The 25,366-nt window shown below is 46.0% G+C and overlaps 1 protein-coding gene across 1 annotated transcript in view; it reads left to right on the forward strand.

Annotated features, from left to right (window-relative positions):
- The window catches only part of LOC143817644 (synaptonemal complex protein 1-like), a 307,299-nt gene that overhangs the window by 78,549 nt on the left and 203,384 nt on the right, over positions 1 to 25,366 (forward strand). Inside the window, exon 6 of the mRNA XM_077299137.1 lies at positions 9,338 to 9,454. Within this exon, the coding sequence (XP_077155252.1) occupies positions 9,338 to 9,454 (117 nt within the window). The remainder of the gene's footprint in view (positions 1 to 9,337; positions 9,455 to 25,366) is intronic.

The raw sequence follows: 25,366 nt of genomic DNA on the forward strand, positions 1-25,366 counted from the left end.
ACGGAAAATGTCATGCATAAAGGACTGAAAGACTGAAGGGGCATTTGAAAGACCAAAAGGCATTACTAAATACTCAAAATGGCCCTCAGGCGTATTAAATGCGGTTTTCCACTCATCCCCCTGCTTAATTCGCACTAAATTATACGCCCCACGAAGATCAATCTTAGAGAACCACTTGGCCCCCTTTATTCGAGCAAACAAATCAGTAAGCAGTGGCAAAGGATACTGATATTTAACCGTGATTTTATTCAAAAGCCGATAATCAATACACGGCCTCAAAGAGCCATCTTTTTTAGATACAAAGAAAAAACCGGCTCCTAAGGGAGATGACGAAGGACGAATATGTCCCTTTTCCAAGGACTCCTTAATATATTCCCGCATAGCAGCATGTTCAGGCACAGATAGATTAAATAAACGACCCTTTGGAAACTTACTGCCCGGAATCAGATCTATAGTACAATCGCAATCTCTGTGCGGAGGTAGTGAACCAAGTTTAGGCTCCTCAAAAACGTCACGATAATCAGATAAAAATTCCGGAATCTCAGAGGGAATAGATGACGAAATGGAAACCAAAGGTACGTCCCCATGAGTCCCCTGACATCCCCAGCTTAACACAGACATTGCTTTCCAGTCGAGGACTGGGTTATGAGATTGCAGCCATGGCAATCCAAGCACCAACACATCATGCAGATTATACAACACAAGGAAGCGAATAATCTCCTGGTGATCCGGAATAATACGCATAGTTACTTGTGTCCAGTATTGTGGTTTATTACTAGCCAATGGCGTGGAGTCAATACCCTTCAGAGGTATAGGAACTTCCAGAGGCTCTAAATCATACCCACAGCGTTTGGCAAAGGACCAATCCATAAGACTCAAAGCGGCGCCAGAGTCGACATAGGCGTCCGCGGTAATAGACGATAAAGAGCAAATCAGGGTCACAGATAGAATAAACTTAGACTGTAAAGTGCCAATTGAAACAGACTTATCAACCTTCTTAGTACGTTTAGAGCATGCTGATATAACATGAGTTGAATCACCACAATAGAAGCATAACCCATTTTTTCGCCTAAAATTCTGTCGTTCGCTTCTGGACAGAATTCTATCACATTGCATAATCTCTGGCGCCTTCTCAGTAGACACCGCCAAATGGTGCACAGGTTTGCGCTCCCGCAAACGCCGATCAATCTGAATAGCCATTGTCATGGACTCATTCAGACCTGTAGGCACAGGGAACCCCACCATAACATCTTTAATGGCATCAGAGAGACCCTCTCTGAAATTCGCCACCAGGGCGCACTCATTCCACTGAGTAAGCACAGACCACTTACGAAATTTTTGGCAGTATATTTCAGCCTCATCTTGCCCTTGAGACAGGGCCATCAAGGCTTTTTCAGCCTGAATCTCTAAATGAGGTTCCTCATAAAGCAACCCCAAAGCCAGGAAAAACGCATCCACATTGAGCAACGCAGGATCCCCTGGTGCCAAAGCAAATGCCCAATCCTGAGGGTCGCCCCGGAGCAAGGAAATTACAATCCTGACCTGCTGTGCAGGATTTCCAGCGGAGCGAGATCTCAGAGACAAAAATAATTTACAATTATGTTTGAAATTCTGGAAGCGAGATCTATCCCCGGAGAAAAATTCAGGTAAAGGAATTCTAGGTTCAGATATAGGAGCCTGAATAACAAAATCCTGTAAACTTTGAACCTTCATAGCGAGATTATTCAAACCTGTAGCTAAACTCTGAGGATCCATTTTAATCAGGTGAAATCAGAACCATTCAAGGATTAGAAGGAGAGAGAGACGAAGGCTGCAGTAAGCAGAGATGCTAGTGAATCAACTAATGAGCAAACTCAGAAAAAAAAAAAAAAATTTCTGCAGACTTCTTTTCTCTCCTTTCTTCTGCCAATTATTTTAACCCTTGGCCGGCCAAAGCGTCATGGTTCTCAATGGCAAGAGAACGTAGTAAAGCATACAAAAGGACTAGCTCTTGGAAGATGGGAACTCGAGCTGACCGTGAGCTAAACCTACCGCACAACTAACAGTGGCCGGGTAGCGTGCCTACGTTTTTATCCCTAGACGCCCAGCGCCAGCCGGAGGACTGACTGACCCTAGCAGAGGAAAATACAGACCTGGCTTACCTCTAGAGAAATTTTCCCCAAAAGGCAGACAGTAGCCCCCACATATATTGTCGGTGATTTCAGAGGAAATTGACATACGAAGTATGAAGATAGGTTTAGCAAATTGAGGTCCGCTTACTAGATAGTAGGAAGACAGAATAGGGAACTTCACGGTCAGCTGAAAACCCTTTCAAAATACCATCCTGAAATTACTTTAAGACTCTAATATCAACTCATGACACCAGAGTGGCAATTTCAGCTCACAAGAGCTTCCAGCCTCAGAAATATTCAATCACAGAGAACTGGAACAAAAATGCAAAACAAACTTAGGACTACAAGTCCAACTTAGCTGATAGTAGTCTAGGAGCAGGAACATGCAACAGAAAGGCTTCTGGTAACATTGTTGGCCGGCATAGAAATGACTGAGGAGCAAGGCTAAATAGAAAACTCCCACATCCTGATGGAAACAGGTGAACAGAGGAGATGAAGCACACAAGTTCAGTACCACCAGTGACCACCGGGGGAGCCCAGAAACCAAATTCACAACACCTGGTGATGCCTTTCGGGCTTTCTAATGCTCCTTCTGTATTTCAGTCCTTCATGCATGATATTTTCCGCAATTATCTTGATAAATTCTTGATTGTGTATTTGGATGTTATTTTGATTTTTTCCAATGATTGCGAGTCTCATGTGAAGCAGGTCAGGATGGTATTCCAGATCCTTTGTGATAATGCTCTATTTGTGAAGGGGTCTAAGTGCCTATTTGGAGTTCAGAAGGTCTCTTTTTTGGGGTTTATTTTTTCTCCTTCATCTATAGAAATGGATCCTGTTAAGGTCCAAGCCATTCATGACTGGATTCAGCCCACATCTGTGAAGAGCCTTCAGAAATTTTTGGGCTTTGCTAATTTTTATCGCCGTTTCATTGCCAACTTCTCTAGTGTGGTTAAGCCCCTGACCGATTTGACAAAGAAAGGCGCTGATGTGACAAATTGGTCCTATGAGGCTGTTGAGGCCTTTCAGGAGCTTAAGCGCCGATTTACTTCTGCCCCTGTCTTGCGTCAGCCGGATGTGTCTCTTCCTTTTCAGGTTGAGGTTGACGCTTCTGAGATTGGGGCAGGGGCCGTTTTGTCACAGAGGAATTCTGATGGTTCCTTGATGAAACCATGTGCCTTCTTCTCCAGAAAGTTTTCGCCTGCGGAACGCAATTATGATGTCGGCAATCGGGAGTTGTTGGCTATGAAGTGGGGCATTTGAGGAGTGTCGACATTGGCTGGAGGGAGCTAAGCACCGCGTTGTGGTCTTGACGGATCATAAGAATCTGATTTACCTCGAGTCAGCCAAGCGGCTGAACCCTAGACAGGCTCGATGGTCCCTGTTTTTCTCCCGTTTCGATTTTGTGGTCTCGTATCTTCCGGGATCTAAGAATGTTAAGGTGGATGCCCTCTCTAGGAGTTTTTTGCCTGATTCTCCTGGAGTTCTTGAGCCGGTTGGTATTCTTAGGGAAGGGGTGATTCTTTCTGCCATCTCCCCTGATTTACGGCGGGTGCTTCAGGAATTTCAGGCTGATAAACCTGACCGCTGTCCTGTGGGGAAGCTGTTTGTTCCCGATAGATGGACAAGTAGGGCAATTTCTGAGGTCCATTGTTCGGTGCTGGCCGGTCATCCTGGGATTTTTGGTACCAGAGATTTGGTTGCTAGGTCCTTTTGGTGGCCTTCCTTGTCGCGGGATGTGCGTTCTTTTGTGCAGTCCTGTGGGACTTGTGCCCGGGCTAAGCCTTGCTGTTCCCGCGCTAGTGGGTTGCTTTTGCCTTTGCCTGTCCCTGAGAGGCCCTGGATGCATATTTCCATGGATTTTATTTCAGATCTTCCTGTGTCCCAGAGGATGTCTGTTATCTGGGTGGTTTGTGACCGGTTCTCTAAAATGGTCCATTTGGTACTTTTGCCTAAATTGCCTTCCTCCTCTGATTTGGTTCCATTGTTTTTTCAGCATGTGGTTCGTTTGCATGGCATTCCGGAGAATATTGTGTCTGACAGAGGTTCCCAGTTTGTTTCCAGGTTTTGGCGGGCCTTTTGTGCTAGGATGGGCATTAATTTGTCTTTTTGTTCGGCGTTCCATCCTCAGACAAATGGCCAAACTGAGCGAACTAATCAAACCTTGGAAACCTATTTGAGATGCTTTGTGTCTGCTGATCAGGATGATTGGGTGGCTTTCTTGCCGTTGGCCGAGTTTGCCCTTAATAATCGGGCCAGTTCGGCTACTTTGGTTTCGCCTTTTTTTTGTAATTTTGGTTTTCATCCTCGTTTTTCTTCAGGGCAGGTTGAGCCTTCTGATTGTCCTGGTGTAGATTCTGTGATGGACAGGTTACAGCAGATTTGGACTCATGTGGTAGACAATTTGACGTTGTCTTAGGAAAAGGCTCAGCGTTTTGCTAACCGCCGTCGGTGTGTTGGTCCTCGGCTTCGTGTGGGGGATTTAGTCTGGTTATCTTCTCGTCGTGTTCCTATGAAGGTTTCTTCCCCTAAGTTCAAGCCTCGGTTTATTGGTCCTTATAAGATTTTTGAGATCATCAATCCAGTGTCTTTTCGTTTGGCCCTTCCAGCCTCTTTTGCCATCCACAATGTTTTCCATAGATCTTTGTTGCGGAGATATGTGGTACCCGTTGTTCCCTCTGTTGATCCTCCTGCCCCGGTGTTGGTTGAGGGGGAGTTGGAATATGTGGTTGAGAAAATTTTGGATTCTTGTTTTTCGAGGCGGAGGCTTCAGTATCTTGTCAAGTGGAAGGGTTATGGCCAGGAGGATAATTCTTGGGTGGTTGCCTCCGATGTCCATGCCGCCGCTTTGGTTCGTGCTTTTCACTTGGCTCGTCCTGAACGGCCTGGGGGCTCTGGTGAGGGTTCGGTGACCCCTCCTCAAGGGGGGGTACTGTTGTGAAATCCGCTCTTGGGCTCCCTCCGGTGGTTGTAAGTAGCACTTTTGTGAATTCTGCTCTTGGGCTCCCTCCTGTAGTTTTGAGTGGTATAGCTGCTTCTTGGATTTAGCATCAGCAGCTACTTCCACTGATCGTCTTTCTGGCTCGGCTATTTTAGTCTGGCCTTATCCCTCAATCAATGCCAGTTGTCAATTGTTCCTGCTTGGAGTCACTGCTCTTTTGGATTTCCCTGACACTCTGACCAGTTCAGCAAAGATAAGTCCTTGCTTGTCCTTTTGCAGTCCACTTGTTGTGGACTTTATTGTTCAGCACATTCTATGTTTTGCTCATTTGTCCAGCTTATCTGTATGGATCTATTCAGCTAAGCTGGAAGCTCTGGGCAGCAGATTTTGCCCTCCACACCTTTAGTCAGGTGTGGAGATTTTTGCATTTCTCTGCGGTGGACTTTTTCTAGTTTTTATTACTGACCGCACAGTGTTCTTTCCTGTACTATCTATCTAGCTAGAAGTGACCTCCTTTGCTAAATCTTGTTTCATACTACGTATGTCATTTCCTTCTCCTCTCACAGTCATTATTTGTGGGGGGCTGTCTTTCCTTTGGGGATTCTCTCTGAGGCAAGATAGCTTTCCTGTTTCCACCTTTTGGGGTAGCTAGTTCTCCGGCTGTGACGAGGTGTCCAGGGAGTGACAGGAACATCCCACGGCTACTGCTAGTGTTGTGTTAAGATCAGGAACTGCGGTCTGTATAGTTACCACCTGCTCAGAGCTAGTCGCATGTCGCTCCTAAATCACCAGTCCCTAACAGGGAATATGAGCCATGCATACATGGGGGGAATATGAGCCACGCATACAGGGGGGAATATGAGCCATGCATACAGGAGGGGGGATATGAGCCATGCATATGGGATGGGAGGGAGATGAGCCATGCATACAAGAGGGGGGTCATTATACAGTATGGAGCATCATATGTGGCCATTGTACAGTATTGAGCATCATGTGGGATCATTATACAGTATGGAGAACTGTGTGGCCATTATACAGTATGGAGCATCATGTGTGGCCATTATACAGTATTGAGCATCATGTGGGATCATTTGCAGTATGGAGAACTGTGTGTGGCCATTATACAGTATTGAGCATCATGTGTGGCCGTTATACAGTATGGAGCATCATGTGTGGCCATTATACAGTATGGAGCATCATGTGTGGCCATTATACAGTATTGAGCATCATGTGGGATCATTATACAGTATGGAGAACTGTGTGCGGCCATTATACAGTATGGAGCATCATGTGTGGCCATTATACAGTATTGAGCATCATGTGCAGTCAATATACAGTATGGAGCATCATGTGCCTTCATTATAGAGTATGGAGCATCATATGCGGTCATTATACAGTATGGAGCATCATGTGTGGCCATTATACAGTATTGAGCATCATGTGGGATCATTATACAGTATGGAGAACTGTGTGCAGCCATTATACTGTATTGAGCATCATGTAGGGCCATTATACAGTATGTGGAGCACTGCGTAGTCATTATACAGTATGGAGCATCATGTGTGGCCATTATGCAGTATGGAGCACTGTGTGGCCATATTTTTTTTGTTTATAATTATTGTATATGGAACAGCGTGATCAGCAGTGGTAAATGATTAAATTTTTGTTCAAATCTTAGATCATTAGAGCAGATTATTTACATGCATAAAAACTGTCCAACTTGGATAGCTTGTTTTGCTGTGGCTGATGAAATGTGACATGCAAAATGGGTTAGTGGCGGTTGCCTTACGAAATACATCCATTTGGAAACATCCCTTTTTCAATCAAAATGTCTAGAAATTCATCATTTGTTTGGCTGTACTTGCATATCAGCTTAATGTTAAAATTGTTATCAATAAGTCTTTCAAAAAAGGTATTCAGAGATTTCGCAGACCCTTGCAACACAAATATTGTCAATATATCTGGTCCACGAGACCACCACATCTAAGCCGTCAGTGTTACGACCACCTCTCTTTACCACAGTCCAAGACACTCAAACACTGACGGGGAGAATAAAGTTCATTTTCTCCCAGCAGTGCTCAGCTAAGTGCGGATGCTGGACAGGTTAGTAACACTACTAACCTGCAGATTAACCCCATTGTGGTAGTTCAACTCATATGGCAGTACAGGTAGAAAACAGGAACAAAGTCTCTTTAAATTTTCGGTTGGTTTATTATATGGCAGCATAGACCAGCAATAAGGGAAAGTAAACACAGCTTTCAGGCAAAAACAGGGAAACAACACAGAAAACAAATCAAATTAACCGTATTTCCAAATAAAAATTAGAAAACCAGTACCAAGAAGAGATCCAAGATAAAATGTATTTTTTTTTTACTTGAAAAACAGTTAAAACAAGTATACCAACAAAATGTCATGTAGGGGACGCCATAGAAAAGGAAAACATCCATGGTGTAATTCATCAATAATGAATCATATACCCAACTGGAATTTTAACTAGAAATGTGATTGTTCCGTAGGTAAACAATGCAGTATTGTATCTAGTAACAAATAATGTGTAAAGCAGTAATAGTCCTCAAACAACCCTACTAATAGGAGGACCAGATCACATTAATTAAAAAGTAAAGTGTATAATGCCCAGTAAACTGCTGTGATGATACAATTTACCCAATTTACGTATTCTACAGTGTCCCCTATTTGACATTTTGTTGGTATACCTGTTTTAACTATTTTTGAAGTAATAAAAATACATTTTATCTTGGATCTCTTCTTGGAACTGTTTTTCTAATTTTTATTTGGAAATACGGTTCATTTGTGTGTATCATAAGTTCATGGAAGTGCCAGTTTTTACTAGGTCGGAAATTTGTGAATAATTAAAGAAAACAAATCGCTGTGACACAGTCCATACATATGCGGGTAGCAGCTGCTCTGGAGCCACACAGGTTCAGTCTTTCCTCCTCAGGACACAAAACCACTGGAGATCCTCTCTCCAGTCTTGCTGAACAAAGACCGCCTCTGGAGCCCAGCTATTTAAGCCCCAGACCACACCCTGGGGTGGAGATAAGGTGGACATCCTCCCACCCGCTCTATGGATGTCCACATAGTGTCCTGGAAGAAAATACTCTGGGTTTCACATCACTGACGCTATTAAAGCCCCTTTCACACATCAGTTTTTTGCTCTCAGTCACAATCCGTCGAATTTTGAAAAAAAACGGATCTGGCGACTGAAGCTGCTGGATCTGTTTTTTTTCTCATAGACTTGTATTAGCGTCAGATTGTGACGGATGGCCTCACCTTTCATCCGTTGTTCGCCGGATCTGTTGAAAATTGTTTGGCGGCAAAAGACAACAGACAAAGTAACGTTTCTTGTCTCCGACATAAAAATGGACAGCGACGGATCCATCGCTGTTCGTCGTTTGCTAGAATGGAAGCCTATGGGCGCTGGATCCGTCAAATGATGTAATCTGGTGACCGATTCTGTTTTTTTTAACTGATCATGCTCCGCTTTTTTTGGATCCAATTAGCCAGCCCCCCTAGTCGGATCCGTCGAAAAAAGAATCCATTGCGTCAGTTTTTCACATTCTGTGACGGCTTCGTCGAGCCAGCGGATTGTGACTGACTGCAAAAACTGATGTCTGAAAGGAGCCTAAGAGTAGTGACACTTTGTCACTAATATATATATATATATATATATATATATATATATATATATAGTGTGTATATATATATATATATATATATATATATATATATATTGTTTTTCTGGTAATCGGTTCCTTTTAAGGAGATACTTGCTAGAGTACAGCGACTCCTTAAATCATCTGATAGACTGAGCCAGACCCCAACTGTCTGTTATTAATGGCCTTACTAATATCTCCATCATATTCTTGAAACATTAAAGGGTTTCTGATTTTAGAAAATCCCAGGCATTGGCTGGATTTTGTTTAAAAATAAGCCGGGCTTTACTCACAATCCACAGGTCCAGTGTTTAGTATCCAAGGTTGCTCTCCCGAGGTGTCTGTTATTGCCTGCAGTGCTGACTTCATGTTGACTATGCTACAGCCAATCAGTTAAAGTAGTGGTTCTTTATGGGCTACAGTGCCGTTGGCATGACATCGGCGCTGCAGACAATAACTGACAATAACAGTGGAGACTCAGTGGTAGACTTGGGGAGGGTGAGTAAAGCGCAGTTTGTTTGTTGTTTAAAACAACCTGCAGCTGAAGAACAGAGTTATACTCCTTGTAAAAATTTGCAACACTTTGACATTACCGTTTTTTATGTGTAAAGGTTAAAGAACTACATGCCCAGATTGAAATTACTACAGTACAACACCAGAAGATTGTCAGCCATGTGCAATCAGAAGTTACAGATGCAAAGACAAAAGAAGAAAATCTGCATCAAGAGGTATGTTAATATATCTTGCAAACTAAAATAAATTGAAAATATGTGATTTATTTTGTCATATGCAATGTAGTGTTTTCCAATCATGTTTCACATGGCATTAAAATTGTCAAGTCTTAAAGGGAACCTGTCACTCCTAAAATCGATGGTGAGGTAAGCTCACCGTCATCAGGGGCTTATCTACAGCATTCTGTAATGCTGTAGATAAGCCCCCGATGTTACCTGAAAGAGGAGAAAAAGACGTTAGATTATACTCACCCAGGGGCGGTCCCGCTGCTGTCCGGGTCCGATGGGTGTCTAAGGTCTGGTCTGGAGCCTCTTCTGGTCTTCACGCCGTGGCTGCGGCGCAGGCGTACTTTGTCTGCCCTGTTGAGGGCAGAGCAAAGTACTGCAGAGCGCAGGCGTCGGGACAGGTCAGAGAGGCCCGGCGCCTGCGCACTGCAGTTCTTTGCTCTGCCCTCAACAGGGCAGACAAAGTACGCCTGCGCCGCAGCCACGGCGTGAAGACCAGAAGAGGATGTCATAAAATGAAGATGGGAGGTTCCAGACCGGACCTGAGACACCCATCGGACCCGGACCGCAGCGGGACCACCCCTGGGTGAGTATAATCTAACCTCTTTTTCTCCTCTTTCAGGTAACATCGGGGGCTTATCTACAGCATTACAGAATGCTGTAGATAAGCCCCTGATGACGGTGAGCTTACCTCACCATCAATTTTGGTGGTGACAGGTTCCCTTTAATATGTCTAATTATAGTCTTACTAGCTACTGAACCCGTTCTACACCCGGGTGACGTATTCATTAGCCTTCTGACTGAGCACTCCTCCACCTCTTAGCCACAGGTGTTTTAATCGCAGCAGATTCATTACCCCTCCACAGAGAGAGAGAAATTTAATCTAAGAAGAGGATTTACAGGTTCCCATTCAGATGAAGACGTTTATTCTCAGCGAGGAAAGGAAAGTTTAGGACCTGGTATACGAGAGATGCCATAATGTGGCTACCAGGTACACATGAATTGGCCAATTTATGCGCTAAACGCTCTCATTTTTTCATATTTCTAGTGCAGTAATGCAGTTCAATTTTCATGTTTCATGTTTGCATGTTTTAGCACCGCTGTGTCCTGCCTTATTTATTTGACTGTATACGAGTTGGTGACTCTAGGTTCAGCACCTATTCACACTTAGTTTATGTTTGGAAGTAACGGTCAGTTTTTTTCAATTTTTAACAATCAGTCGTACACTGCACAAATCTTGCCTTTATGGAAGAGTGGCAAGAAGAAAGCCATTTCTCAAAGATATCCTTAAAAAGTGTTGTTTAAAGTCTGCAACAAGCAACCTGGGAGACACACCAAACATGTGGAAGAAGGTGCTCTGGTCAGATGAAACCAAAATCGAACCTTTTGGCAACAATGCCAAATGATATGGCACCACAGCTCATCACCCTGAACACACCATCCCCACTGTCAAACATGGTGGTGGCAGCATCATGGATTGGGCCTGCTTTTCTTCAGCAGGGACAGGGAAGATGGTTAAAATTGATTGGAAGATGAATGGAGCCAAATACAGGACCATTTTTGAAGAAGACCTGTTGGAGTCTGCAAAAGACCTGAGACTGGACAGAGATTTGTCTTCCAACTGTCACGGTACCCGGGTATTAATGCTGCAGGGGAAATGGCACCCAGTAGCAACGGAGCTGGACCAGGAACCGGGTAATTAACATGAACACCAACAGGACCTTTCACATGAGACAGAGTGACCAGATAAAGCAAAAGGACCTACGATCATGTGACAAAGTGGGAGGCGGTCAGTGGGCGAAGCCAGACGCCAGGGAAACAGAGAAGGGACAAGCATAAAAGAATAGTGAAACAAACAGAAGTCTTAGACTACGTTCACATTTGCGCCTTAGGGTGCAGCGTTGTCGACGCAACGCACAACGCATAGTAAACGCATGTAAAACGCAGGGTTTTTTTGATGTTCACCGCATGCGTCGGAACACGCTGCGTTTTTTGTAAAAAACTTGCGCTTTTAACAAAAAACGCAGCGTTTTCCGATGCATGCGTTGGCCTAAAGTGATGTCATTCTTTACACAATTGCACAAAATAAAGCCCCAATTAGTGTCTAGACACTAGATAAAGACCACCAATGGCTAGAAGAGGGTGGGTGTAATGGAATTTGTGTATATATACCCTGGCAGAGATGAATTCCTCCCATTTTGCTGGGGTGCATCATCGTCCTATGGAGAGTATCTACATGAATATGGAGTTGGATTTTGCCTTGGCTAATGCTTATGCTATTGCCTATTACGAGCAAATGAAAAGAGATAAACGGAGAAGGAGTCATCGTCGCTTTTGGCTACACCCTATAGTTGAAGTCCGGGAGAGCCGTGGAGCCTACCATTGCTTGTTTGGCGAGCTAAATGACAACCTGGAAAAATATTTTGAATATACCAGGATGTCTCAAGACAGCTTCCGCTATCTGCTGCGTCTTGTTGAAGGAGCCATTACCAGGCAGGACACACCGCTCCGGAGATCAATTTCTGCAGAGGAACGGCTGCTGGTGACTCTACGGTACGTAATTTAGCTATTTGAACGACTGTCATATGTTCTGCCCTATATATATATATATATATATATATATATATATATATATATATATATATATATATATATATATATATATATAATTTTTTTTTTTTTTTTTTTTTTTTTTGGTATGGTAAATGTATTTTTTTTAATTAAAATGTACTTTAATTAAATTTATTTATTTCTCTTCTTGACAGTTTCCTGGCTACCGGAGAGACCTTAAGATCCCTGAATTTCCAATTTCGGATTGGAGTCTCCACACTTTCTGGAATTATTGCCGACACATGCCACGCTTTGTGGGACAATCTCCAGGATGAATTTTTACCAGTCCCAACAACAGAGTTATGGGAGGCCAACGCCAATAAATTTGAACAACTGTGTTCTTTCCCTAACTGTATTGGAGCTGTGGATGGGAAGCACATTAGGATTACAAAGCCTGCAAGAACTGGATCTCTGTTTTTTAATTATAAAAAATATTTTTCCACCGTGCTCATGGCAATTGCAGGTGCGGACTGCAGGTTTCTCGCCATGGACATTGGAGCGTTTGGCCGTACAAATGACTCACGGACATTTAAGGAGTCTGATATGGGCCAAAGGTTATATGGGAACAATTTTAATTTCCCCCAGCCACGACCTCTTCCCAACACCGAAGGCCCGGCAATGCCATTTGTTGTGGTTGGGGATGAGGCATTTCAAATGTGTGCCAACCTACTGAAACCCTACTCCAGTCGGGGCTTGGACCACACCAAAAGTATTTTCAATTACAGACTGTCCAGGGCCAGAAGAACTGTGGAGTGCGCCTTTGGCATCCTGGTCTCCAAATGGCGTATTTTAGGATCCGCCATTAATCTGAAAATTGAGACAGTGGATGAGGTGGTGAAGGCTTGTGTGGTTCTCCACAATTATATTATGGCCAAAGAGAGACTGAACGTGGAACTGGATGAACCCATACCAAACCCATTGCCCGATTACCAACATCATCCTCTGAGGACAACTGTTGAAATTGGGCAGATGAGGGATCGATTTGCTTCCTATTTTGTTTCTGATGTTGGCCGTGTGTCATGGCAAGATACAATGGTGTACTGTTTATGTTTTACAGTTAGACTTTATTCTGCTTTTAACTGAAAAATAATACCTTTATTGGGCTTATAATAAAAGAATATAATGACAATAAAAGATTTCTACACTATTGTGTCCAATAAATGTCACCAGTTTAAAGGTGCCTAATGTAATGTTATTTCAAATTTGTCATCTACCTAGATTTTCAACTGTTGTGTGTTTTGAATAAACTTACTTTATTGTGCCTTAACATATCAAAACCTGCTCCCTTTTTTTTTTTCAAATGTTGTTGTTGTTAATAAAAAAATGTTTACACTTTTCCAATGTCCATTTTCCTACCAACTGGTCTAAAATTGTGTACCGCCAAAAATGTACTCAGGTGATCACCAGCTCCCAAATATACTCAGGTGATCCCCAGCTCCCAAATTGACTCAGCCAAACCACCCCACTTATGTTCACATGGCCGTGTGTTCGATAGTTGAGCGAACATGATCGGCTCCCTCCTTGGCAAACTGTCAAGCTTCCCGACTAGTTGCATATGGAACCCGGCTTCATGGAGCGCGCTGGCTGATCAGCAGTTTTCACCCGCCGCAGCTGCATATACCGCGGCTGTGTGACAGGCACTACACATGCATGGCGAGGCCAACAAATAGGCTTGGGTTGTGCATGTGTTGTGCCTGTCACACAGCTTTGGAACATGCGGCTGCGGTACCGGAAAAAAGCAGATCATCATCCCCACACCAGGAAGCCGGGTCCATATGCAAGTAGTTGGCAAGTGTTTAGCTTACCAAGGAGGGAGCCGATCTTGTTTGCTCCACTCTAGCGAGTATAAACTATTGAAGTCAGGATGCTGAAATACATACTGATTCAAATAGTGTCGACACTTGGCCACGTGACCATTGCAACCACCTCACCTGAGCCATGACCTTGTTGTATGTGTAAAATCTATAAGATGTGATAATCCTGTTTGTGTTTGTAAACACCTCATAGAACAATGAGAGACACCAAAAAAAAGGCGAATTAAAAATTGATAAAATAGTGTCTGACATTGTATATATATATATATATATATATATATATATATATATATATATATATATATATATATATATATATGAGGTGTACAAAACACAAGATTTGTGTAGACGGCGCACGGTGTGAGTTGCCGGAAACTAATTTTGAACAATAAAAACAAATATAGTTTGAAATATAACAGGTTTATTTGGGGAACCAAAAAAAAAAGGGGGAAAGATAATTAAGGGGTATCCACTTGGGTAATCAGGGGTGACTGATAGCTACCCGCTTGGGAGTGGGTAGAGGAGGAGGAGGAGGAGGTGAAACCATAGTCCAAAAGGCTTGAGGGTAATTCCGACCACCCTGTGTGAGAGGGTGAGGATATTGCCACCTCTGTAGGGGAGGGAGGAGGCAACACTAGTCTGGTCTTGACTGGCTTTGGCTGCTCCTGCTCCGGCTTGACCCCGGCCGAGACCTTGGTGTGTGTGTTGGAGCAGCCAGAGACGCAGCAGCTGTCCGTGTTGTCTTCCTCCTTTTACTACTTTGTCCCTCTTCGCGTTCCTCAGCTTGACGGGTTCTGGAGGTTGAGGTCCTAGCACGAGCAGGACTCGTCGGCTGTGTGTGTTGGTTTCGGTGGCGGCGTCCCTCGGCACCCGGACCTCGGTAGAGTGGCTGTGCAGCAGGAGTCGGAGTCATGCTAGCCAGCAATGGTACTACGGGCATTGTAGTCCCTGACTGCATGATCCGAGCCTGCTGCAGAGCACTCACGTAGGCGTTGTTGCAGGCCTGCATCACTGAAATCTGGAGTTCCGGTGTAAGATGTTCCACCCTGTCCTTAGCAATGGCACTAGAAAAATGTTTTGCCGGCCTCATGAGCTCGGATTCCATTGTTTCAAGGCGCCAATCGATAGTGGCCAGAGCAGTGTCCATCCTATCTCCCAGCACCTTGAAACAATTTTGGAAAACCGTGCCCTAATGAAAATATTCGGGCATTAGCGGCCTGTCCGAGGCCCGCTGACGCTGGCGGGAATATCCAAAAGAAGGAGCGACAGAGGCCTCGGCCAGGGGAACACCTGATGGACCAGCTGCCGGTTCTCCAGAAAGTGGTGCAAGCCTGCTCTCGCTGTGGGATGGCTGTGACGGGTCAGATGGCGATTCATGAAGGACCGCTCCAGATGGCCGAACAGGTCCGAGGGTGCTGCTGTGTGTTCTGTGAAAAGATAAGGAAAACATTAGTATTCAAAAAATAACATTTAACTTACGCCAACTCCTGTATAATATAATAAAGTTAACATTACATCACACAACACTATAAAATAATTTAACATATAATTGTATGGGTCACTTCCGTCTGTCAGTCTGTCTGTCCTTAACTCAATCATTCGCTGATTGTTCTCGCCAACTGCCTGTCATGGCTGACGCGACCAATCAGCGACGGGCACAGTCCAGAAGAAAATGAGCGCTCCTTCCCGCAGTCAATGCCTGTCGCCCGCATACTCACCACCGTCATCGCTAAACACACGGCCGTCGTTAATGCAAACCGCTGTCGCCGAAAAACGTTGGTATCGCCAACTCTTTAATATTGACGCTGCCTATGCCGCATCAATATTAAACAATTAAAAATTACCAATTTGATTAAAAAATATACCCTGCTATACTTGCCCTCCGTTGGCGTTTGAGAAGACCGCCATCTTTTACGCTGATCGCAGGACCTGCCATGACGTCACGGTCATGTGACTGAGACGTAATCACAGGACCTGCGATCAGACCAACCCTGGCTGGGACCGGAACCTGCCATGGAGTACAAGGACTCACTCAGTAAATTATCTTATTTTTTTTAAAAACTGTGAGAAACCTGGATGGGCAATATACCATGCCACTAGGAAAAATTTTACGTGGCTGGACAATATGCTATGTAGCTCTGTGCTGTATACTACATCACTTGAAAAAATGTCATGTGTGGCTTGGCAATATACAACGTGACTCTGTGCTTTATACTACGTCACTGGGCAATATACTAGTTGGCTGCCCAATATACTACGTGGCTGCCCAATATACTACGTGGCTGGCCAATATACTACGTGGCTGGCCAATATACTACGTGGATGGGCAATATACGTTGCTGGGCAATATACTATGTGGCTGGGCAATATAATACGTGGCTGGGCAATGTACTATGTGGCTGGGCAATATATCATGTGGCTGGGCAATATACTAAGTGGCTGGGCAATATACTACATGGACATGCATATTGTGCAGTACCCGATGCGTTGCACTAGGTACACCAATAATTAAATACTTACGATCGGCGGGCAAGGATCGGTCTCAGGAACTGGAGCAACCTTGTGTATTTGTAGGTTGACGACCTTGCCGCAGCAGCACCACTTCGAGCCTGTTCCTCCTCCTTCCGCAGGCCCCAATTGAAACGGTCCTTCATGGAACGCCATCTGGTCTTCAATTTTTTGACTGTGAATGCAAACAACAAAAAAGGTTAGATATTGTACATTTCCAAATGATAACACAACCGTGTGCGATGCAACAAAGTTGAAGGAGTTGATCACATCACACACGGTTGTGTTATCCTGGCCTGATGGGTCTGAGCGGAGTTTCAGAAATACTTACCAAAGTTTGATTTGTCCGATGCGGAAGCGCTGTCAAAGCCATCCCACAGCGATTTTGCCACCTCAGCCCACATCCGCCTCAACACCACCTGGTCCGCGTGCCAGGGGTCATGGCTGTCCCACAACGGGCCACGCTCCTGTATACTGGCGACGAGGAGATCAATGTCTATCGCCTCATCGCGGTCCCGTTGTGAAACCTAGAATAATATAAAAACATTTATGTTTTCAAGTTAAATAAAAATTGCCAACAACCACCACCCACCGAAAAAAAAAAGTAAATAAAAAAAAAACATTCCTTTTGTTTTGAACAATACTTACTCGCCGTCTTGCCGCTACACTTGGCCCCGAGGTCGCTGCTCCTGCTGGGTACCTTCCTCCTCACTTGAAGAAGCCTGTTAAAAATTATAAAAAAAAAAATTAGTGCCAAGTCTACAAATGATACCGAATAGTAAGCAACTGTAGATTAAATTTACTCACTGAACTCCCCTGCGCCGTGTGGCTTGATGAGTCTGTCGCCATTCTTTGAACAAGATAATTCTGCAAGGAAAAATTGAAAAAATTATTACATTAAAAGCACAAAACACAGCCACATACAAGAAAATAGCAAAAATACCATACATAACATTACTACCACAACGGACTGTTCACTCATAGGACAATGCCAACTCAACAAGCGCTGATCAAACCACACCTCCATACATTGAAATAAAAATCAATGGCAGAGACGACACAATGCAGAGTATAGCAAAAGCTGAATAAAGTTCCAGAAAGGATAAAAAAACAATTCATCAACAACAGCCACATATACCTTTTTTTGAAAAATATTTACAAAGGGCCAAGAAAAGCCAAACAAGTATAAACCGCCATACTTTACAATTAAAAACAACACATGAGCCAAAACAACACCTTCTGGTTACATATAACCACAGAAATACATCAGAAACAGATAAAGGATAAAAACCATTCTATATAAAAAAAAAAAAATTATGGCACAGCCGCTGTAAATGTAGCGCCCCCACGGCCGCAGGGCCGAGGGGTACCCGGTACCGGGCCTCTGAGTCTCTGTCCTGGGGTTGTCACGGTGGCTAGACCCGGTCTGTGACCCTGCTGAGGGGCGCCCAATGAAAGGTGTGGGTGGTGATGATGTTATGGTGCGGTGCAGGTCGCAGTAAATAACGAGGACACCAGGTTGCAGTCTCTTTACCTCTTTACTGAAGGCTTCAGGATCCTCAGTCCGGAATACGGTTAATCGGGCTGCGCAAGTCCGGCCGGTCCGATGGCACCTTCAGAGTTCCCTTTGCAGGTGGAAATCTGTGCCTACCTTCTAGCGCTTGTGTGTTGTGGTCCTCCCCTGCTGTGCTTACGGGATAGTCCCCACAACTGTTGTGTCTGTTTCTGAAGTTCCCTCACAACTCGATTATGATGTTCTTCTTCGTCCCCCAGATGATATGGCTAGGACGCACCCGTATGACGGGTAGGCTCGGAGCTCTTCCTGGACCCTAGTGTCGCCCCTCTCCTGTTGTTGCCCCCTATGTCTTCTTAGGTGATTTGAGTGAGACAGCCCGCCTATAACTGACTGTCCTGCCGTAGGTTTGTAGTTAGGCCTGGAGCTCTATACTTCCTCGGCGTTCCGGCCACCGGCTGCGCGTCTCAGTAGGATGTTGCCTCGTCTTACAGCACGACTCCTACTGGTGTTTCTCCTTGTTGCGTTGATCTCGTTTCTCACTCAGCACAATAAACCTCGCTTCTTGTCCTTTCTTAGGGTACCGCCGCGATCAGGTGCAGGCGCGGTCCCGTAACGTTCTCTCTGTTTGCTAGGCCTCTGTTAGGATCCCACCCCTGACAGGGACCCCCCTGAATCTTCCCTTGCAACACCCTCTGCCACAGGATGTTGCCTGGTTCCGACCCAGTCAGCTTTCTGACTAACTTCCTACCTAACCCCCAGTTTTACCAGATTGTGAGGAGTGGCCTAATACATAGCACCCTTAGCTCCCCCTGGAGACCAGACTGTGAAGTGTATTGGTATCTGTGATACCTGGTCAGGTGAACTCCTTCCGTGCCATCAGACGTACCATAGCCCCCCTTAGCGGCGGAGCATCAGTACTGCAACGACCAGGACTCTGGGGCGCTGCACACCCCCCCGGTTAAATCCAGTACTCCTGGACTGGGAAGAAAACAACAATACATGTCAGCAAAAAGACATACAATTTTGAAATGCAATAACAATAAGCAAATTTGAACAGAGCTTCCCTTTATGGGAGGTAAGGACACTTGAACGTTACAAACATGGTTAATTACTTTAAATAACATACTATAAATAACTTCTCTTACCCAACCGGGTATTCTACTAAGTGCAAGTTTCTGAACAATAATTTAACATTGCCTTTAAGGACGTACACACTGAATCCACTAAAGACCTTCTTATAAAACACTATAAGGCTAATCAACTTTTCCTTCATTTTCCATCCTTAAATCTGCAGGACCGCCTGTCTATCTGCCCCAGGCCTACTGCCTCTCGTTCTGTTGCAGGACCACCCCTTTCCACCCGGGCCTTCTGCCTTTCTGCTACTATACACAGTATAGAACGTATCATCCATCTCTCAGTTCAGGATCACCGAGCCATCTCTGTATGGCTCCTAGGAGGACTCACCGACTAACCCCATCCGGGTTCACTTCCTGTCCTCATTCTTCTAGCAACATCATTAAACATTTCTCACAATTAACTAGCTCACTACATATAACTCTCATATGTAAGCATTATTACTTCTTCTGTTAAAGTATCATCATTCTCTAAGTGCTATTGATGAACGTCCCCTTTAAGAAGGGACCAAGTCTCTATGAGGTAGTGCAACTTCTCAAGCTGCAAGTCCGTATGCTGTAAGGACTCCGGTGCTGTTTCCAGGAACAGTTTCTTCGCAAAGAGTCCTTTCTTTTGTAAAACCAGTAGAGGGCACCTTTAAGAAGGTGCAAACTATTTACAATGAGTTTGTAATCATGCAGTGTTCATGATCCAGCAGTTCTTTCAACAATGATAAAACGAGAAACAAAAACAAAAGCAGCAGAAGGGATCCCGGGTAAACAAAGGGATCCCTTTAAGAGTAACCCTGGTCGGGTTATAGCAGCAAAACAGCAAAAAGGCAAACAGTCAACTATTTACATGTTCAGAAGATTAGGACATTTACTTGAACCACTCAGGAGGCAGCACCGGCGGAGGCAACCCCTTTGGATATTGCCCACCGCCTGGTACTGCGTAAGGGGGAGTGTTGTCCCATCTGGGTGTCTGCGTACCCACTGTCTTCAGTCCTGGGGCAGCAGAGGCACTGACCACCTGAGGAGGCGCCTCCTTGGCCACAACGGTGGTTGAGGTGACGATGCTGCAGGTCGTGGTTTTGATAATGGTGCACGTTGGAGTGGCCACGGTGGTCTTGGTGATGATTGCGGGCTGACCACAAGGGGGCACCTTCGCTACGGGGGACAGCTTCACCGGCACCTTAGTCGGGGGTGTCACGGGGTTTCGCTTCTTATGAACATTCAGGGCGAACCACCCCTTCTCCCCAAAGTGCCGGGTGTAAGTGACGTCGTCCCCCGGGTAGAGATCCCAGTCTGGATGGCCTTCCCTGAGATGAGACTCCACATCCCGCCGGTTGACAAAGACTTCGGCGTTCAGGCCCGGCTCTTTTATAAAGCCCCAGCCTCCGCGGAGCTTGAAGGCGACAACGGTGCCCTGCCTGCGCGGGGCCTGGTGAGCGGTGGGGTCCTTGCGGGCCCGGTCCTTGACCGCCAAGTCCCTTTGGTGGTAGGCCTCTAGCCCGGCCTGGTACGCCTTTTCCTTCTCCTCCCACTGCTGCTCCAGCTGGGCCTGGTATTCCTCCCAGCTCAGGGACTGCACCATCTCCCCTTCCTGTGTCTTCACCCCGGGGAATCCCATAAGGTCGGGTCCTGGGTTCACCCAGCGGCACACTGTACGCTCCGCATAGACCTCTCCCGGCAGGGCAATTGGTGGAATCGGGGCTTTCATGAAGTGTTCCATACCCGTTCTCTCCTCCCATGGTAACAGGCGCTGGAGTCTATGGGTCCCAGGGAGAGGGGGTGCCGCGACGGGGCCTATTAACAGACCCTTGGCCAGCGGGACAGGGTCGGCGGACTCACCAGTCGGTGTAGGCCCCTCCTCCTTGGTCGGCTCCGCTGGTGATATGGTCAATGGGGACGTCGGCTGGGGTTCCGGCGGCAACGCAGGTTCAGACGTGAGAGGGTCCTCCGCCGGCGCTTCCATCCGCAGCTGGAGGAGTTGTTCGATCAGGCCTTCCATTTCAATCTGCAGGAGGCCGGTCCCAATCGCGGAGAGCTGACCACTGTGCTCGTCCGGGTGGCTGGGGGAGTCCTCGGCTCCGACCCCGCATTCCTGGTCTGAGTGGCTGGTCATGGCGTCCTCCACGTGGGTCGCTTCCTGGTCTTTTTCCCGCTCTCTCCGTCGTGGGCGGTTCCGTTTTCGTTGTCTCCGCCCTCCATTGAGGATTAGGAGGCGGATCTCGGCTGCTGACGGACACGTCCTCACGGTGCAGAAATATTTAGACTGGGCGGCCATTGTCTTTTGCGCTCTTCAGCTGGTCCACGCCTACTCCACGCCCCTCTTCTCCTCCTGCGCTCTCCTCAGCGCTGTAATGGCGGCGGTTTTTGGCGGTAACTGGCAATGCACAGTCTTTACAATAAGTCACAGTCCAAGCACAATAAATCACAGTTCCAAGGCACACATGACCTGATTCTTCAGGCTTAAGTAGATCCTGTTCGTGACGCCAAGTTGTAGCGCCCCCACTGCCGCAGGGCCGAGGGGTACCCGGTACCGGGCCTCTGAGTCTCTGTCCTGGGGTTGTCACGGTGGCTAGACCCGGTCTGTGAACCTGCTGAGGGGCGCCCAATGAAAGTTGTGGGTGGTGATGATGTTATGGTGCGGTGCAGGTCGCAGTAAATAACGAGGACATCAGGTTGCAGTCTCTTTACCTCTTTACTGAAGGCTTCAGGATCCTCAGTCCGGAATACGGTTAACCGGGCTGCGCAAGTCCGGCCGGTCCGATGGCACCTTCAGAGTTCCCTTTGCAGGTGGAAATCTGTGCCTACCTTCTAGCGCTTGTGTGTTGTGGTCCTCCCCTGCTGTGCTTACGGGATAGTCCCCACAACTGTTGTGTCTGTTTCTGAAGTTCCCTCACAACTCGATTATGATGTTCTTCTTCGTCCCCCAGATGATATGGCTAGGACGCACCCGTATGACGGGTAGGCTCGGAGCTCTTCCTGGACCCTAGTGTCGCCCCTCTCCTGTTGTTGCCCCCTATGTCTTCTTAGGTGATTTGAGTGAGACAGCCCGCCTATAACTGACTGTCCTGCCGTAGGTTTGAAGTTAGGCCTGGAGCTCTATACTTCCTCGGCGTTCCGGCCACCGGCTGCGCGCCTCAGTAGGATGTTGCCTCGTCTTACAGCACGACTCCTACTGGTATTTCTGCTTGTTGCGTTGATCTCGTTTCTCACTCAGCACAATAAACCTCGCTTCTTGTCCTTTCTTAGGGTACCACCGCGATCAGGTGCAGGCGCAGTCCCGTAACGTTCTCTCTGTTCGCTAGGCCTCTGTCAGGATCCCACCCCTGACAGGGACCCCCCTGAATCTTCCCCTGCAACACCCTCTGCCACAGGATGTTGCCTGGTTCCAACCCAGTCAGCTTTCTGACAAACTTCCTACCTAACCTCCAGTTTTACCAGATTGTGAGGAGTGGCCTAATACATAGCACCCTTAGCTCCCCCTGGAGGCCAGACTGTGAAGTGTATTGGTGTCTGTGATACCTGGTCAGGTGAACTCCTTCAGTGCCATCAGACGTACCATAGCCCCCCTTAGCGGCGGAGCATCAGTACTGCAACGACCAGGACTCTGGGGCGCTGCATAAATTATAGAACAAACCAATAACAATTAAATAAACCACTATTATTGTATTTAGTCAAATAAAAAAAAACAACACACTTGATAAAGAAAAAAAAAACAGGGCAAAAAAACAACAACAATACATTATAAACAGCCATACTTTACAATATAAAAAAACAAGGCCGGAGACAAAAATACGCCATACGGTTACATATAACGGCAGAAATACATCAGAAGCAGAAAAAAATAAATAAATGAATTCTATAAAAAAAAAAAAAGGAAAATACAATGGAAAATACAATGGCATATAGCCGCATGACATTCCAGAACAACCCAATAAAAATTAACTGAAACACCATAAATGTAGCCAAAAAAAAAAAGGCACACAGGGAAAAAAAAAGAGGGTAAAGAAAAGGCAATCCAGTATAAAATGCCATACTTTACAATATAAAACAGCAAGACATGAGCCAAGAAAATGCCCTACGGTTACCCCCAGAAATAGAAACCAGAATTAAAACCACATAAACCAGAAATTAAACAAGAAAATCATATTTCAAAACACAGTGGAACAACCGCATGACATTACAGAACAACCCAAAATAAATAAAAACCAATCCAAAAACAAACAAGGCCGGAGACAAGAAAACGCCATCATATAGCGCCAGAAATACATCAGAACAAGATTTAAAAACACAAATTTTCAAAAAAAAAACCAGTGGCATAGCCGTACTAAAGTACAGACCAAACATTAAATTATACCTGCACAAATTGCATTAAAAATGAAAAATTAAAACACACATAAAGAAGAAAAATGCACTGAGAAATTATATACCGTATATACTCAAGTATAAGCCGAGATTTTCAGCCCAAATTTTTGGGCTGAAAGTGCCCCCTCGGCTTATACTCGAGTCACGGTCGGCGGTGGGGTCGGCGGGTGAGGGGGAGAGGGCGCTGAGGCATACTTACCTAGTCCCGGCGATCCTGACGCTCCCCCTGCCCGTCCCACTGTCTCTGGGTGCCGCAGCCTCTTCCCCTGAGCGGCTCATTAGAGAAATGAATAGGCGGCTCCACCTCCCATAGGGGCGGAGCCGCCTATTCATTTCTCTAATCATCGGTGCCGGTGACCGCTGACAGAGGAAGAGGCTGCGGCACCGAAGACCAGCTGTCCGGGGGAAGGAGCCAGGGACGCCGGGAGCAGGTAAGTATCGCATATTCACCGGTCCTCGTTCCACACGCCGGGCGCTGTCTCCATCTTCCCGGCGTCTCTCTCTCTCCACACTGACTGTGCAGGTCAGAGGGCGCGATGACGCATATAGTGTGTGCGCCGCCCTCTGCCTGATCAGTCAGTGCAGAGAGACGCCGGGAAGATGGCGCCGAGGAGCTGCAAGAGAGGTGAGTATGTGTTTTATTATTTTTATTGCAGCAGCACAGCTATGGGGCAATAATGGACGGTGCAGAGCACTATATGGCACAGCTATGGGGCAATAATGGTGCAGAGCACTGTATGGCACAGCTATGGGGCAATGGTGCAGAGCACTATATGGCACAGCTATGGGGCAATAATGGTGCAGAGCATTGTATGGCACAGCTATGGGGCAATAACGGTGCAGAGCACTATATGGCACAGCTATGGGGCAATAATGGTGCAGAGCACTGTATGGCACAGCTATGGGGCAATAATGGTGCAGAGCACTATATGGCACAGCTATGGGGCAATTATGAACGGTGCAGAGCACAATATGGCACAGCTATGGGGCAATAATGGTGCAGAGCACTGTATGGCACAGCTATGGGGCAATAATGGTGCAGAGCACTATATGGCACAGCTATGGGGCAATTATGAACGGTGCAGAGCACAATATGGCACAGCTATGGGGCAATAACGGTGCAGAGCACTATATGGCACAGCTATGGGGCAATAATGGTGCAGAGCACTGTATGGCACAGCTATGGGGCAATAACGGTGCAGAGCACTATATGGCACAGCTATGGGGCAATAATGGTGCAGAGCACTGTATGGCACAGCTATGGGGCAATAATGGTGCAGAGCACTGTATGGCACAGCCATGGGGCAATAACGGTGCAGAGAACTATATGGCACAGCTATGGGGCAAAAATGGTGCAGAGCACTGTATGGCACAGCTATGGGGCAATAATGGTGCAGAGCACTGTATGGCACAGCTATGGGGCAATAATGATGCAGAGCACTGTATGGCACAGCTATGGGGCAATAATGGTGCAGAGCACTGTATGGCACAGCTATGGGGCAATAATGGTGCAGAGCACTGTATGGCACAGCTATGGGGCAATAATGGTGCAGAGCACTATATGGCACAGCTATGGGGCAATAATGGTGCAGAGCACTGTATGGCACAGCTATGGGGCAATAATGGTGCAGAGCACTATATGGCACAGCTATGGGGCAATAATGAATGGTGCAGAGCACTATATGGCACAGCTATGGGGCAATAATGGTGCAGAGCACTATATGGCACAGCTATGGGACAATAATGGTGCAGAGCACTATATGGCACAGCTATGGGGCAATAATGGTGCAGAGCACTATATGGCACAGCTATGGGGCAATTATGAACGGTGCAGAGCACTATATGGCACAGCTATGGGGCCATAATGAACGGTATGGAGCATCTATTTTTATTTTTGAAATTCACCGGTAGCTGCTGCATTTTCCACCCTAGGCTTATACTCGAGTCAATAAGTTTTCCCAGTTTTTTG

The sequence above is a fragment of the Ranitomeya variabilis genome, chromosome 3 (genome assembly GCF_051348905.1).
Source record: "Ranitomeya variabilis isolate aRanVar5 chromosome 3, aRanVar5.hap1, whole genome shotgun sequence".
NCBI classification, from domain to species: domain Eukaryota; kingdom Metazoa; phylum Chordata; class Amphibia; order Anura; family Dendrobatidae; genus Ranitomeya; species Ranitomeya variabilis.